The sequence below is a fragment of the Nansenia antarctica genome (assembly GCF_963989245.1).
Source record: "Nansenia antarctica genome assembly, chromosome: 10".
Taxonomy (NCBI): Eukaryota; Metazoa; Chordata; class Actinopteri; order Argentiniformes; family Microstomatidae; genus Nansenia; species Nansenia antarctica.
In genome coordinates, this window is record NC_137680.1 from 11,055,132 (window position 1) to 11,073,468 (window position 18,337).

Genomic DNA, 18,337 nt, shown 5'->3' on the forward strand with positions numbered 1-18,337 from the left:
TTTGCACAAATAGATCCTTCTATTTGTGTCCTGGTGTTTGAACTGTCGTTGAATCATTTGATAAAGTGAAGTCTATAAAAATAGGAGGGTTCAGGAGGTTCGAGCATCAGGGCTTTCCTGGCCATGGTTCGATGTTCATACCATGGCTGTTCCCATAGCAACAGGCAGAGAACTTCATCCTGTTCTTTGGCTGTTGGTGATTGTAAACATCAGGGGGGGCAGACACAACAAAAGGACCAGAATCCTCTTCTGTGTTTTTGTCCTTTTGAAAGACTTTCCTTCAACAACAGAAACAATGTAAACAAACAGTCTACTGTTGCTATGAGTTGAGACCAGGGGGGTCTTCCATCAACGTGGCTAAAGGAAAATACAGGCTTATTTTTGATAGGTCTAGCAAGATTTATCAGAATAAGCCTGTATTTTCCTTTACCGACTTTGATGGAATAACCCCCGGGTGCAACCGCAGTCATTTCTTGTCTGAGTCGTTCTATGCCTCCTCTCTTTTTCACCTGTTTTCTTTCCTTCACTCTGGCCACTCTAACTAACAAGGGGGCTGACAGGGAAGCAGCGAGAGACAAATAGCCTCTCTCAAAATGGGGATAACAAATAGAGCCATTGATCTTTCCAGGATCTCCTTACTCCTTTCAGGTTCTCCCTCTCTTAGTGCTGCTTTCATTCCATCGCTCCTTCCTCTATATATCTTGCTCTGAATGTCTCTCCCCATCTCCTCCACTGCTGGTTTGTTTTTGCCCCAGACCCTCTGTATGACCCTGAGAGCAAGTTCAGGCAGAGGAGGACACTACCACCCATCACTCCCCTGACGTCCTTAGTGCTGGTTGGACCACAGTTCATCCTCCGATTCCTCCAGCTCGAAAGCTCCTTTGCCGGGTTGTGACCCTTCACCTCTGACCTCTGTGCGGCCCCCACCGCCGTTTAGATTGGTCAGAGGGACGTAGAAGTAGTCTTCACGGCCGGGGTGGTGAGATGCGGAACCCGGACACACCCGTATCAGGTGACCCACCACGCTGGCCAATAGCAACGAGGTCAACAGTGCAGTGATGATGAGCCAAGTCTGCCTGAGGAGATGGAGAGAGAGAGAGAGAGGGAGATGAGAGGAGGAGTGAGAGAAAAAGGTTGAAATATAGTAAGAGAAGGGGTGGATTGAATGAGGGGAGGAGGATAGCCAGGTCTGTCTATAGAGAGAAAGAGCAATGGAGGAGGGCCGGAGGGAGATATTTGATAGGAGGATGAGATGGTAGGCGATGGACAAGGAGAGGAGGGGTGCATAGAACTAATGAAATGATCAAAGGAAAGTGATGGGAGGGCAGGTAACAACAGGTTCTGAAAAGGACAATTGTAAGGACAGGGAGAGGAGAAGGCCAACAGGGAGAGGAGAAGGTAGAGAAGACTGAAAAGGGGGGAACATTATGACACCGAAGAAGGAAGTTCACTTCACCACCCTCCACCTTCTGTGTCCAGAGACCTCCAGAAAGCCCTCAGCTGAAACCATAGCAATGTGAAACAATCCCTCACTTGCATGTGAAAAGTAAAAAACACTAACACTAATGTTCCCTAAGTCTACTCCCTATTTGTTGTAAATTGTATCCCTTGAGATGTTCGTTTAAGTAGTCTGTGTCTGTTTGCTTTCTGTGTTCCTTGTCCTTGTCCTTGTCTTTATCTGTTCCTTTACCCGGGCTGCGCCCCGGGCCGATGTAAAAGTTGGATGGGGGGCGCATTATAAATACAATTAACAATTAACAATTAACAATGAACAAATGCAGATTGGCCTCTCCAGACAAGACTCATATTTGTCTATAAGTAGGGATGGCCAGTCTTACTTGCCTGGTTGTGGGGTTTTTTGTTTGCGTGTCCACGCCGATAATTGAACATCATCAAACATTGGACATGCTGTTCAGTGTTCACAGTCAAGCTGCGACCGTGAGATATGATTAAGTGATGTTGTATTTCTCAATCATAGAGGAGCTGTGAAAAATAGCACGGGTGTGTTTCTCAAGCTGTTCATAATGCATATATTTACGGTACTGGAGAGGGACTGAATGAGTAAGGAGGGGAGGAAGGGACTAAAGGAGGGATGGGATTGATGGGAGGAAAGCGGGAGGGGGGGGGGGTGGCTGCAATTGTGGAGGCTTTGGAGAGGTCACTTGGTTTGACCTTTGACACTGACTCTGTGAGATAAGGCCTCAGTTTGTGTGCTTCCTCCTCCTCTGTCCATATTCGGAACATCTGATTGGCCAGACAATGGCCAGCTGTGGAAACACAACACAACCAACAGCAATTACAGTAAGCACTCTGCACCACCATGCCTACAGCCTCATCCTCTTGTAGTGCCTTTTCAAGTAGGATATGTGGTTGTTTAAGCTTTTTTAATTAAAACATTTGTTTAACACACTCTTCACAATACTGAGCTGAGGCGAGCTAAGCTACCGTGCTTGCCTGGTTACACATCCACCATAGTTGCTGGAACTGTGCTGGAAATGACAATGTGAACAGAAAATATCCAAACAAGCACAGTACAGTTCCAGTAAGCTTAATAGTGTGATAAAGGGTGTCATTGTCAGTTGCTTTAGATGAGTAGATCAGCTAAATAACTACATTGTACATGTAATGCTTGTAATTGCAGGACAGAAAGAAAAAGACTCAACAACAATGTTGCCAATGTTGTTTCAACTCCCTCCAATGCATACACATTTACATTTGTTAAACACATATTAGGAACACTGCAAACAAGCCAACCAATGAAAAGCTTATGTTCATAATATGTAGATGAGCCAGTCGGCTCATCAGGAAGAAAATCTTGTGGTAGACCCCAGACAAGGGGCACTAAATCGGGCTGCACTCCACGACTGAAGGGGGGTGTGAGTGTGTGTTTTTTAAGTGGATGGGGGTGTGAAGGACTGGAGGCAGAGACACCCCCAGACTGACTGACTCTGTCCGTGTCTCTCTTCCTCTCCTCCTCCTGATTAAGTAACTTGTCAAAGAAGTGTTTGCCTCAGCCTCTCTCTGATTACACCTCGGGCATGAGTTTGTTTGAGTTTGTTGTCCCCATTGATGAAATTGGGCCCCTGTAACACGCTTCTCGTTCTTCGTACATGTGTGTGTCACACGCTTTGTCTCTGACACCACTGTGACAACGTTGATGAAACTTAGGTAAATTATGAGTTTTTAGACTGCACCTTTTGGCCAACTGACTGTTTTCAAATAATACTGTCAAATACTTAAAATTCATCAAATAAACACTACAAGCTTGGTCACTTTGCAGCCTACCTCAAATCTGTGAACTGCCTTCAAATAAACGCAAAGCTGTAAGAAGGAAGACTGGTAATTATTATGAATGAATAGGCACTACACGTTCGGTAACTTTTCAGTCATATGTTTGAATTATTGTAACCAATTCGCGTGGGGGAAAACATGTTGACTGTACACTGAGTATGTTATGGTTTGGTATTGATTTTTGAACTGATGTGAACATAGAGGTGGGTGGACAAATTCAAGGATAATGTTTCTTTTAAAAGGGTGGAGAGAGGGAAGAGAGGGAAGAGAGGCTATCAGCTAGCTTATATTAGCGCCCATGACATGTCTAGACAGGTTCTCCTCCTCCTCTGTGGTTGGTTACAGTGGTTTCATACAGTAGATGTGAACCAGACCAAAACAATGATTTGGCTTATGAAGAAGGACACACACACACACAGACATACACACACACACACACACACACACACACACACACACATCCCCCTCTCCTAATCCTTTCCTGATTTGTTTATCACTCTGGAGTTTTAGGGGGAGGGAGGAGCACTTGACAACACACTGCCACCCTCCAACATAGGCTTGTTGCAATGCAAGCGAGCGAGAGCGAGGGAAAGAGAGAGAGAGGGAGGGGAGGGGGGGGGGGGGGGAGAAAGCAAACACAAAGAGAGTGACAGACAGAGAGAGCAATGAGTCACTGTAGAGAGTGGAAACCTTCCAACCCTTCCAGCAAACAACTGATCATCCAACATAAGAAACCCTACCACCACAGTAGACACAGGGTAAATAATAGTGCAATACAAAACTACACAGAGTCCAGGGCCTGTATTCATAAAGTGTCTCAGGAGTGCTGATTTAGAATCAGTTTAGCCTTTTAGAATTATGATGAATAAGATTACACTAGGTCATTCTTGCACGCACACATTCAAGAAACGCACACACACACACGCACACGCACGCACACACACATACATGGATGCACACACAGACACACAATCGCGGACACACACAGAGATGAGAGAGGTAGAGTCTGAATGTTATGATTAAAGCGACAAAGAAAAAAACAAGTTGAAAACAACTCACTCAAACTTATTTGAAAACAAATCAGACCTGTCTGATTTGCACTACAATGAAAGAACTGATGTTTATAGACTGTCAAGCCAATTGAAAGATCAGTACTATGCCCATTGCACTAAGCACAGAAAAAGAATAGCCCTGGCCTAGGTACATGACTCCAGTGGCAAACATCATGCAATATTCTAATAAGGGTTTGTAAATGAATATCATATGGATACTCTCACTGAACACTTTATTAGGAACACCTGTACACATTCTCATTCATTCAGGTGGTGTAATGGTGTGGGAATGGGAATGTTTTCTTTGTACACTTTGGGCCCGTTAATATCAATCAATCCACCAATTCATCACTTGAATGCCACAGCCTATTTGAGTATTGTTGCTTGCTGACCAGGTGCTACTTCCAGCATGATAATGCACCATATCACAAAGCAAAAGTCATCTCAAACTGGTTTCATGAACATGACAATGAGGTCAGTGGTCTTCAGTGGCCTTCCCAGTCACTGGATCTAAATCCAATAGAACATCTTTGGGATGTGGTAGAACGGGAGATTCACAGCTTGAAAGTGCACCTGAAAAATCGGCATTGCGTGATGTAATCATGTCATCGTGGACCAGAATCTCAAAGGAATGTTTCCAACATCTTGTGGAATCAATGCCATGAAGAATTGAGGCTGTACCCGGTATTACAAGGGAGGCCCTACCCAGTATTAGTATAGTGTTCCTAATAAAGTATTCAGTGAGTGTATATTCTTCATAATGTTCCCCATTTCGAAATGTTATATTCTCCAATCTTCTACGGGCATTTCTTTCATTACATCCCAGAAAATTAAGCATTAGATGCTTTACAAATGTAACAGGCTGTGTACAAAACACTACAACATTTGAATTCAGAGTACATGGGGGATTTACAAAAAGGAGCAGCAGACATCACACGCGCTTCTGCTCCCTATGTCCTGGTGCTGGAACTAGGTGTCCTGGGTGTAGGGTGTTATGGGACTGTAATTCTGTACCTCTGTGTATGGTGTCGTTCCTCTCCCCCTGGAACTGGGCCTGGCAGCTTCCTGTGACAGGGTCACATGGACACTTGTCCTGGCACTGACACTCCTGCCTGCAGTTCAGCCCGTAGAACCCCAGGGGGCACTCTGACAGGAAGTGATGTCAACGAGAAAGAGTCAACAGGGTTAGATTTCACACTACATGTAAAGAAACTCCCTCTCAGACTTCACAGGGATTTTCATGTGCACACGATACACATCTACTTTTAAACATCATGGTGCAGTGTGCTGGGGTTTCTTTCTTTTCATTTACGGACACCCTCGAAGTGCCTGTATCACATTAATTTAAAAGGGATGTGTGAACATTCATTACTTGAATAAAAACACGCTACGTTGATCCACTGGGTATCTCAGGCCAGATAATACAATTACTTTATAATGTTATATGGACTATGTCCAACAAAACACTCCAGTATAATCCAACGTGTTGGTTGTTTGACATGCTGTGTTACCATGCTTTATGTCCTGTCATTTTACAGAACAAGCGATAAAACTAATTATTATAGACATATTATTCTGGCCATAATACATCAGGATTACAACACTCTACACTGCTGAAATGATGTATTATACATAAAGTGAGAGAAAAGACACAAAAAACACCAACAATGGCTTTATTAAATCATGAATGCAGAGGTATTCAACTCAGGATTTAGCAGGGCAAGGATGCTTAGTAGAATATTAGGGCTAATGTGTTCCAGCTGTTCATTCATAGAATCAGAGCAAGGGACTTGGCAGGTCCAACGACGCAAAGGAAGTGTACGAGTCTGAGCAACGGGGAAAGCTTTTGTTTGATCACGGTGATCTTCGTGAGAGTGAGAATAAAGCAGACTTGCTTTTCATAACATGGGAAGCTCTCCAAGGTACCTTGCAAAGCTCCAGGGCCTGTATTCACAAAGCCGCAGAGTAGAAGTGCTGAGGTAGGATCAGGTCCCCCACCTTTGAATTATGGAATAAAAAAAGAGCCATTAATTGCCCCTGAAAAGTTATTGTTGCCAAAAAAGGAGGGAGGAATGCCACTACCAGACATTAAAACATATTATATTTCTTATTTGACCGGGGGAAAAAAGACAAAAAGGAGAGGGTTATAATGCGACACTGGAAATAAAAGGAACCACCGCCGTTTGCAGAATGGTTACAGTAAAGCTCCAAGGAGTGATGCAAAGTTTGAAGGAATCCCTCCGGTGGGACGAGTGTACAAACAAAACAAAACAAAAAGTAAAAAACAAACATTATCTTGGGCGGTTGTGTTTTATTTGTTATTTCTGATCCTTGTTTTTTTTTTTACCCTTTTTTTGAGTCCAACAATATTTGTGTTGCCATTGCGTCTGGTGTGTCAGGTAACTTTTATATTTAAAATATGTAAAAACAATAAGACATGTTCAGAATTACTGACATTAAAGGACAGATTCACATTTGTTTCACCAAATCTCTATTTGTTAGGTAAATGTAGAAGGGTATAGTATATACCGTTTTTGGGTTAATTTGCTTGGTTTTGAGAAACTTATCGGCTCCAATGGAAGTCAGCAGGGCAACCGCGCAACCGTGAACAAAGGCTCCAAAAGACATTCCAGCCATCAGATCTTTTTCAGTAATGTTAGCCTATATTCAATTTCTTTGGTCTTGAGCCATAGGGAAAGAAATGAGGTGAAGCATCGATAGAGTCCAACAAAATAGAATATAACATTGTGGCAGTGTCTGTACAGTGTCTACAGCATGCAATTTACATCATAGATAAACATTTAACTGAACTTATCCTTTCAGTTAAAAGGCCTTGACTGACCACTCTCAGACATCAGCCTCACTGCCAAGGAACCTCTTCACAGCATCTCTACAACCATCTAGAGCCATCTACCTCCACTACCAGCGTCAAGTAGCCATCCAGATCTACTTATCGTAACTCTCCATGATGAAGATGGACCATCGTCCCTCTCTCTCTCACCCTCCTCCTGCTGCTCCTGCTGGGTCTCTCGCAGGCCAACCCTCTCCTGGAGGCGGGAAGTGGAGAAGACAACCAGATAGACGACTCTGAGGCTGGACATATGGACATCAGCACCAGAATTCTGGCCACTAACAGCGGCTCTCTCAGCGAGAGAGTCAGATGATCAACCGTGCCATAAAGTCCTTCCATGGCATTTGCTTTGTTCCCCACACCACTTCAGCAGCGTTGAGGCTGCTTCTCATATCTCGTCGGGAGAGTCGGAGGCCAGCAGGTTCTCTCCATCAAGAGGAGCGGCTGCCTTCACCACGGTAACATTCAGTAGGAGATCAACTACGCTCTGGGCTTCCAGGCAGCATGAGCAGACCAGGAGTGACCGTGACCAAGCACGTCAGGATCAACTGGGAGTACAGTACCCTCAGCACGGTCTTTAACTTCCAAAAACAACAGACCAACCTGACCTCTCCCTACGACTACTTCTCAATCATGCACTACAGAAAAATAGCCTTCACTATGTAATGGGGAAAGGATACCCTCAACCCCATCCCTAACCCCAACGTGAATATCGGCCAAAGGAACGACATGTCCAGAATCGACATCATGACTCAGACAACAGACTCTACGGCTGTTGAGAGAAACAGGCAGTCAGAGGACAAGGTTCTGGAGAACCTGAATATGAACCTGAATATCTAGGACGTGTCGTACGTCTTCAGTAGTCTGATAGACACAACAGTGAAGTTAATGTTTAGGTTTAATTTTTTGTGATAGAAACCTTCAAATGATCAGTATGTGGTAGAACTTGTTTGCATATAATGCATATAATCCTTTTGTTTGTGGTGTCATTGTAATCACACGGGATTTTGATTTTAAACATGAAAAAAAGAAAGGATTATGTCCCCATCTGTCCATATAATATAAATCACTATAATATAAAAGGCAAAAGTAGTCCTAGATCAACACTCCTACTCTTAGATCATTTGTGAATATGGACCCAGGTGAAAGTTGCCCGTAGGAAACAGATCTAGGACCAGCATCACCTTTCCTAATTCTTAGCTTATCCATTTGTGAGTGAAATTACAAAACTGACTATAGATTATCGTCTGTGGACAACTTGGTACAGCTCTTCACTCGCCATGGAAGCAGGGTGGCGGAAGTGACCACATCGGAAAGATAGAATGTGATTGGGGGACTTCTTCTGGTTGTTTTAGTCACACACAACTCAGGGATACACACCAATACCCCGCACCACACCACACCACGCACATGCACACGCGCACGCACACACACACACACACACACACACACACACACACACACACACACACACACACACACACACACACACACCTTGTTCACAGGAGTCACCAAGGAAACCAGCTGGGCAGTTGCAGCGGCCGTGGATGGGGTCACACAAGCCCTCGTTGGCACAGGTGCACGTCTGATTGCAGCCGTCGCCGTAGAAACCAGAGGCACACACTTCAAAGGTGACAGAAACAACAAACACTTGTAAGCTACTATGCTGTATGTCATTCCAAGGGCTTAATAACATGTCATTATAATATTACTATTATTATTATTATTATTATTATTATTATTATTATTATAAGCTAGTAACCTCCGTATGCTCTCTTGTCAGACACTAACCAGGTGAACAATCTCCTTCAAACCAGGTCTTTTAGGCACTCCTGTAGTGTTCTTTGATTTCTTATTTGATTTGATTTCTTTTCCTTTTTAATGCACTCAGATTGTACAAATGGAAAGCTCTTTACAAATAACATTTATTATTATTATTATTATTATTATTATTATTATTATTATTATTACTACAACAGTGTTACAATGTTGAGAGAGGTGAGCTAGGCCATGCAAAGTTTAACATAAGAGATCTGATTGCCCTTGGTAGTTGCCCTGGAATGCGTTAAATCGTATGACCTTTGAACTCTTAGGACTAAGACTGTATTTGGCCTGGCTCTATGGTGCACATTCTCCACCAATCACAGGGTTAGGTAGGTAGGTCCATGTTTCACGCCAGATGACACAGTTGTGCATGTCTAACAAGGTCAGAGTGGCTAATTACCGTGGCTGCAGTTCTGCCCTCTCCAGCCTGCATCACACGCACAGCCGTCTGCATCACAGAATAGAGAAGATGAGTAGGAGAGAGAAAGAGACAGAAAAGGGAGAATATAAGGAGAATGAGATAAATAGAAGAAATATAGTGGTGAGGGAGGAGAGGAACAACACAATGAGGAGAAACATTTTCCAACTATACAGTAGCTTGTTGTTCCACCAGGGGATCCGGTCCCACACAACCATGTACATTACCTAATCTCTTGACGAATAATGTTAACAATCCTCGTGACCTTATACTGAAATAGTTCAGTCAGGACACTTGCGTAGTTTTAATAAGTTTAATAAAAACGGCAATACATTAGGTTTGGCGTATTTGGGTGGCTTTTGCTCTGATATAGCTCCCCGCCAAACATCCCTGTTAAACAACATAAAATACTCAATTATAAGGCGGGGAGCCGATAAACCTTTCAAACCCCCCCATAGGTAGGTAAACATAGAGCGAATCTGCAGGTGGAAAACACAATGGGTGGGATGACCCAAAATGTATCTTGCATAGCCAGTGGCGAAACATTGTTAAAACACTGTGTGTCAGGCTCTTAACGCTGGTCCCATGAACATGTGATGTCTTGCTTTCTTTCAAAGGTGGGTTCAACTGTCAGTCATCTGACGGCCAGCTGCCCCCTCCTTAAAGTGCCCTGCCTGAACCTACATAGACTTCAAATACACAGATTAAAAATAAACAGGAAACAATTAAATGAACCATCACAATCATATTCCGCAATCGTTACTCAAAACTAGCTGAAAGCTAATCACACACCCCGGGAACGAGAAGAGAACCCCACACATTTCTACCAGGCAACAACACTCACACTGCGTACAGACCCCATGGGCACCGCAGGCAGGCGGTCTGCACAACAGAGTGTTGCAGCCCGCGCCGCTCCAGCCCTCCTGGCACTGGCAGTGCCCGTCCACACAGGCTCCATGGCCGCTGCAGTCCTCCGGCTGGCACAGAGGCAGGTGGACGCAAAGGACAGTGGAGACCTGGCGTGGGCAGCGCCACATGGGAGAGGAACTGGGCAGAGGAAATGAGGAGTGAGGGGGGGGAAATTATTATTATTATAATATAATATTATATTATATTATTATCAAGCTTTCATACTGCAGCTGAACAAAAGACACAGAGCCATCATCTTTGCTCTGATTGGCTCACCAGTGGTCAGAAGGGTAACTGGCCAATGAGCCGTTGACAATGTAGGTGGAGGATCCGCCCCCGTCCAGGTTGATGGCATTGATGACCCCCTGACCTTTCAAGAAGTCGGCCACCTCCCAAAGATTCATTCTGTACATACAGACAGAGAGAAAGAGAGAGAGAGAGAGAGAGAGAGAGAGAGAGAGAGAGAGAGAGAGAATATTACCATAACATAAGACATAAGACAGGATAGGCTGAATCTCAAGACTTTCCTTGATTCATCAAATCCTCTGTCCTTGCCTCCTTCTCAAAACACTTGAGGAGATGCTTTGAGGTTCCTGTCCTCTGAGTTTTGAGAAGGACGCATGGAGAGAGGACGCAAGGAATAAAGGAATTGACATTCATCCTGAGAGTGTTCTAGGAATTTATTGACTTCATATGTTGAGATATTGAGTGGAGATACAGAGGCTATGGACATGTAAATACATGTCACCAGCCTTGTCTTGTCTTGGTTTCAAAAGCCAGATCTAACACAAACACATTAATCTCTTTGTCCATTAGGTCATTTGTGCATTGCTTTGGGAAAGCCAGATCAATATAATTGATCAGAGGGTTGAACATTATTTCTTATCCCCCCCCATCTCTCTCCCTCAATAGGCTAAAATGGCCCCCTTTTCTCTCTGCCTCACCGACCTCCATCAGTTTTACTACCTCTCGTCTTTCTCCCACTCCCTCTTCTCCCTGTATGATTTCCATCACACTCTCTTTCCAGAGACTTTATTACTCACTCCAATCTTCTCCCTATGCTCCAATTACACCTTTCCATTGTCCTCCATTCTCTCTTTCCCCCTCACCCCTTCCTACCCTGTCCCCTTACTCAAATCCCTTCTGCTCCCTCTCTCCTAATTGAATCTCCCATCCACCTTTCCATGACCCGTCCCTTTCCACCACGTTTCTCCCTCTCCTCACTCTTACCCCAGCCTCTCCTTTAGACCTTCGGTCCCTCCTACACCCTTTCTCCCTCTACCAACTCTTTTTCCTCTCCTCCTGGTTTACCCTCTGCGCTCCGTCTGTCCATCTATGTGGAAGAGGATCAGTTTCCCCTCCTCATCGTGACCCACAGCCGTCCTAGCCGACACCACTTCCACAAATTGGCGGAATGACCCTGCCAAGTAAGTAACATATAAAAATAGATTAAAATTTCATGACAGACTAGTGTTTTGTTTAGGGTTAGGGTTAGACAAAGGGTTTTGTGTATTTAATATTGTATTATTAGATAACGTAAAAAAACAACTTGCGTAATGTTTTCATTGATTGGGCAACACTATGACAACACTTTGGCCACATGATATAGATCATGTGAAGACAAAGACAAACTGTCCACATCTCATTGGAAATAGAGAAAAAACATATACGCACAATACTATTATAGAATTAAGTTACCCCTAAGAGCTGATGTAAGAGGCCAGTTCTGCTTTTGACCTTCTAACATAATGGGTTGAGGTTGGATAAGCTGATTCTAGATCTGTGCTTAATGGAAACTGCTACCTTGAGTAAGATGAACAGGTGTAACTACATAATGAAGCACTAAAGCCAAGCAATGTTCTTCTAGCTCATCATTCAAGATCTAGGCCCAGTTTCCCAAAAGCTTTGTAGCTAATGGGTACTTAACTTTAACTCTCCATAACACAACCACTACAGATTTACAAGTGTAACATTTATAATTCTGTCAATTCTGTCAGCGACCAAACAAAATGTGTTAAAACTAAGTACATGTCAAATTCAAATGTATTTGTCTAGCCCTTTTTACAAAGTGCCTGTCTGTAGACGGATAGGAAACTGGGAAATGTTTAACATCTCCACACAGGATAAAACCAAATTCTACACAAAAATCGAAAAGTTCTAAATTTCCGAGGAGCTTCTGCATGCACCATTGTTTCTGAGAAAACTAACGTCTTTTGGTCTATATGGCCTAGAGTGGACTTATCGTGAGCTACACAGCTACCGTAAAGCTCACCCCGCGTCAGTGTGGTAGTATCATGTAGACCTCCCTATCTTACCTGTGTCCTGCGTCAGTGTGGTAGTATCATGTAGACCTCCCTATCTTACCTGTCTCCTGCGTCAGTGTGGTAGTATCATGTAGACCTCCCTATCTTACCTGTGTCCTGCGTCAGTGTGGTAGTATCATGTAGACCTCCCTATCTTACCTGTGTCCTGCATCAGTGTGGTAGTATCATGTAGACCTCCCTATCTTACCTGTGTCCTGCGTCAGTGTGGTAGTATCATGTAGACCTCCCTATCTTACCTGTGTCCTGCGTCAGTGTGGTAGTATCATGTAGACCTCCCTATCTTACCTGTGTCCTGCATCAGTGTGGTAGTATCATGTAGACCTCCCTATCTTACCTGTGTCCTGCGTCAGTGTGGTAGTATCATGTAGACCTCCCTATCTTACCTGTGTCCTGCGTCAGTGTGGTGGTATCATGTAGACCTCCCTATCTTACCTGTCTCCTGCGTCAGTGTGGTAGTATCATGTAGACCTCCCTATCTTACCTGTGTCCTGCGTCAGTGTGGTAGTATCATGTAGACCTCCCTATCTTACCTGTGTCCTGCGTCAGTGTGGTAGTATCATGTAGACCTCCCTATCTTACCTGTGTCCTGCGTCAGTGTGGTAGTATCATGTAGGCCTCCCTATCTTACCTGTGTCCTGCGTCAGTGTGGTAGTATCATGTAGACCTCCCTATCTTACCTGTGTCCTGCGTCAGTGTGGTAGTATCATGTAGACCTCCCTATCTTACCTGTGTCCTGCGTCAGTGTGGTAGTATCATGTAGACCTCCCTATCTTACCTGTGTCCTGCGTCAGTGTGGTAGTATCATGTAGACCTCCCTATCTTACCTGTGTCCTGCGTCAGTGTGGTAGTATCATGTAGACCTCCCTATCTTACCTGTGTCCTGCGTCAGTGTGGTAGTATCATGTAGACCTCCCTATCTTACCTGTGTCCTGCGTCAGTGTGGTAGTATCATGTAGACCTCCCTATCTTACCTGTGTCCTGCATCAGTGTGGTAGTATCATGTAGACCTCCCTATCGTACCTGTGTCCTGCATCAGTGTGGTAGTATCATGTAGGCCTCCCTATCTTACCTGTGTCCTGCATCAGTGTGGTAGTATCATGTAGACCTCCCTATCGTACCTGTGTCCTGCGTCAGTGTGGTAGTATCATGTAGACCTCCCTATCTTACCTGTGTCCTGCGTCAGTGTGGTAGTATCATGTAGACCTCCCTATCTTACCTGTGTCCTGCGTCAGTGTGGTAGTATCATGTAGACCTCCCTATCTTACCTGTGTCCTGTGTCAGTGTGGTTGTATCATGTTGTCATCTATCATACCTGTGTCCTGCGTCAGTGTGGTTGCATCATCTATCATACCTGTCTCCTGTGTCTTGTCACACTCCGCCTCTATGCTCTGGTTGATGTAGACCTGGCCGTTGCGCAACAGCCACACCACACCACTGACCAACTGGACGAAAGGGTTGGCCTCATCCAGCACGTCTTCCTCAGAGAGATAACTAAAGACAGAAAGAGAGAGCGGGAGTGAAAGAGAGAGAGGTGAAATGCAGAAAGAGATGGGGGCAGAAGAAGGGGGGAGTGAGAGGGAGCAAAAAAGGAGAGATATAGAGTGGGATCTGAACACCAATCAGCATCTAGTAAAGGTTCTTTATAATTATCAAAACAACTATAGGAACACTGAGAAATACCCATGTTGACACATCTTTTTTCATTGTTTTTACATTCCCTTATCTATCTATAAAGATTAATTAATAATATTGAGAAAAGCAAACAACTCAACTTGAGGCAGCCTGCCTCAGCCAAAGCACTGTGTGTATACCAAACACAACCCCCCCCCCCCCCCTCTCTAGGGGAGCCCTGGCCAGGAATAAATATTACGGCTTCAAGTAATTTCAGTTGAATAAGTTGAATGTTGACAAGCCCAACTGTTCCTAGAGAGGGGCCTTGGCACTCTGCCTAAGAGAAAATAAAATAAAATATAAAATATAATAAAAAAATAAAAAAATAAACACAGAAAACAGTGAATGTTTTAATGATTCCACCCAAACAAGATTACATCAGCCCCTCTTCACAACAACCTAGCAGCCGTCCGTTCCAGGTGGTTGGTTTTATCAGTGTATGCCCCTCCTCACTGCTGTTTTCTTTTTTCTCGCTCTCACTCTTCTGGTTTTTCCATCGAAACGTACAGGAACGTCAACACCCTTATCTTGTAACACCAGAACATTCCAAGGTAGGGCCATAACTCTACTCTGTTGACTGACAGGTCAACACGACACACTTCCCAGAGGAACAGGGAGTACTGTAACCAGTCTAATTGGTTCTTTTTTATGAGGCGGTAGTTTTTGCATTACACAATTGTGCTTTTTGTGGAGTGTGTGTGTATTGTTTTTGTTGGCCGTCTTATTCGGGTGGCCTGTGCACCTGCATTAAAGTGAAACACTGAGAAACAAAGAGGCTAGAACAAATCTGACAAAACACAATTTCAGTAAGCCCAAATGATGGTCGCAAGAAACAAGGAAAAATAAGGCCTCATTCAATCATTATGCTGTACTAACCTAAGTACAGGTAGGCGTATGCATCAACATCCAATGACAATGTACATCAGCTTATGGGTTGTGTCAGTTCCAATACAGTAAAGTAAACAATCTGTGTGTACCTGCAGTTTAATTGACCTTTACCTAAAATGTAATTGGGAATCTCTGAGACAAACAAAGCATAGAGAGGGGAGGAGAGAGAGAATAGATAATGTTGCCATTTAGCAGACGCTTTTATCCAAAGCGACTTACAATTACGAATTACAGGGACATTCCCCCTGGAGTAACTGAGGGCTAAGTGCCTTACCCAAGGGCACACTAGTAGTGGTGTGGTTTCAGGCGGGATTTTAACTCACAACCTTCCGATCACAAGTCCAACTCACTATCCACTATCCACTAGACCACCACTACCTGATGTAATAGATACATCAAGCAGAGAAAGAGAAAGAACGAGAACAAATACTAAGAGTAGACACCAAATGCCAGACCCCTTACCCAAACACCAGCGTTCCGTCCTTCCGGATGCCAAACTGGGCGTTCTGCACCCCTCTGCTGTCCCTCACCAGCACCCCGTCGCTCACCACGTTCCCCAAACACTCCCCACCCTTGGTCCCGAAGTACCCCCCGTTCTGGGCATAGAGACACCTCCCTGCCCTGGCCGTCTCCTCCACCCCCGCTCTCAGGTTCTTCCCGCAGCCGCCCGGACCCCCAGGCTCCAGCACCGACAGAGTCTTCAGGGGGTCGTGGACCACCGTCATGTGACCTGGGACAGGGAAGGAAATCAGTCATTTTAAATATAGTGGGGACAGGGGGTTTTCCTGGACACATGCTCTGACCAGGAAAAACTCAAAGCTCAAAGCTCAAAGTACATCAACAGAACAGCATCCATTGCTGTGAGCTTTCTAGGGAATCTAAGAAATGGCATCATGCCAATGTTGGGTACATTTTCTTGGGTATTTTCAGGGCAAATTAGCTACACTGACCTGTGACATAGCGGGACGTGGCAGGGACATCAGAAATAAAGATTTTGGAGTCTGCAACAGACACTCCTGTGTGGTTGCTGGCCGGCCAGGTCTCGTGTGTGACGTTGCCGTGGACAATGGGCTGGCAGTCACGGACATGACGGTGGGAGTGGGAGGGGCCATGGCCGTGGGTGTACGGTAACAGGAGGTCATCGTCCAAAGAGGATCTGTCAAGAAAAATCAATCTTTGATTATCTAAGCCTAAACATTACTTTACAATTAACAACTGTTATGCAAAATACCTTGCAACCTTCCACAAACTGTAGCAATCTACATTTAGGCTACCAATCAAGTGAGGACATGTTGCCAGAGATAAAGATGGAAAGATATGTGACGTAGTGAAGGTCACTGGGAACATATTTATTTGTAATAAAGTTATTAATTTACAACAAGGTGAGAACGGCACAAAGAACATTAGCCTATTACAGAGGTTCCCAAATGACCAGCCTAACACATCCCTCAAACAGCTGCCAGTGGCCTCTATTAGCCTACCTTTCAATGGATAATTAATATATATATTATATAATATATTAATTAATATATATTATTATTAATTAATTAATTAATATATATATTATATAATATATATATATATATATATATATTATACACAAACTGCATTCAAAAATTAAGAACTTAAGTGCAGATGTTTACTTTCCTTTCCAATACTCTTAGTCTTCTGACTAGGCTACATTAAATAGATTACATTTCAAAACAAACACAGCCATCAGTAGGTCAATGTTTTGTGTCATGGGTAGTGTAATGTCATGTAGGCCTAGATGAATGTGCTTTCCAGAAGGAGACTGTAGTCTGCCCTAGAAGCTCTATGAGGCCTGAATACGGACAACTATTATGCAGCTGATACATAATACCAAAGCCCCAGGGTCATATGACCACCACTTAAAGAATTCCTACAAACACACCACAGAGTCATTTGAGACCTTCATGTTATGTACGGTAGGCATACGCCGTCAAAACAGAACATCATAGCCAATGACATTTGACAGTGTGAGAGAAATGCATGCAGGGGTCAGTCATAGTAGACTGAGGGTAAAGAGTTGCAGCAAAAACTGGCCAATGCTCATACACTTAGAATTTGAGGTTGACTCACTGCATTACGCAACACTACCATCTAGTGGTCAAGACATGCCACTGCTGCAACCAAGATGTCCTCAGAATAAACCAAAATTATGATTAAAGCCACTATAAGTGTTTTATTTTTTATTTTTATGGAATGTTACTTGAAGGACAGACCTGTCAGACATCCAATGCTATTTGCATGCAGAAATCCCTTGCTTAAATAAGATATTGGCAATTCCACACAACAGTAACAAAATGAGGCTGGGACTTTTTCTCTTTCAAACACAATGTGTTTACATATTAGGCTATACCCAAAAAAAAAACGTTGGTGGCGAATACTAATACTACTACTACTACTATTATTATTATTAATAATAATAATAATAATAATAATAATAATAATAATAATAATGCAATTCAGCACCACATTGTAAAAAAAATCCTGGGGAGAACCCTGCAAGGACTACTTCTAACAACTCTAACTCATAAGTATGAATGACCATAAACTGTTTAATATCTGCTGCAAAATATGAATTTCTCTACATAAAGAATTGGGTGTTCTAAGCTATCATACCATATTTTGAGTTATTGACTTATTAAAAATATTTATTTTGGTTGTTGACAGTAAATGAAGTGGATGTACATCCGGTGACAGAATGGGTTACAGAAATTCATAATTTCTTAAAGGGTTCTCCTACAGGGACAGATGAAGAACCCTTAGGTTCTGTACAACCTGTACAGTAAGTGATGATGATGGGGGATGAAGGTTAGGGGGGAATCTGGCCCTCCCTTCCTTACAGTATAACAAAGGTATATGAATGATGGCACCAGAGTGAACAATGCAGGGCAATCACTCTGGTGTGGCTCAACATTGTCTTGGGTTTCTAGGGTCAAAGACAGACTATGGAACACAGAAGGTTAATTGCATATAATCAAATGTCTGGCCCAGGAAAACAAGTAGAGGAACAGGTTTCATTGTGTGCTTACAAAAAGAAATCAGTTTCTATAGCTTGCTCTAGTCTAGACAGTCAATTTACTGT

The 18,337-nt window shown here is 43.5% G+C and overlaps 1 protein-coding gene across 1 annotated transcript; it reads right to left on the bottom strand.

Annotated features, from left to right (window-relative positions):
* Nucleotides 1–792: 792 nt before the first annotated feature.
* On the bottom strand, nt 793–17,333 carry nagpa (N-acetylglucosamine-1-phosphodiester alpha-N-acetylglucosaminidase; the record flags this gene model as incomplete). Its single annotated transcript, XM_080540954.1, has 12 exons — nt 793–1,076; nt 2,186–2,267; nt 5,358–5,489; nt 8,689–8,817; nt 9,419–9,466; nt 10,281–10,483; nt 10,622–10,750; nt 11,657–11,765; nt 14,021–14,160; nt 15,691–15,958; nt 16,179–16,384; nt 17,329–17,333. The coding sequence occupies 12 exons, from the start codon at nt 17,331–17,333 to the stop codon at nt 827–829; spliced, it is 1,701 nt and encodes a 566-aa protein (XP_080397080.1). The 3' UTR covers nt 793–826.
* Nucleotides 17,334–18,337: the final 1,004 nt, after the last annotated feature.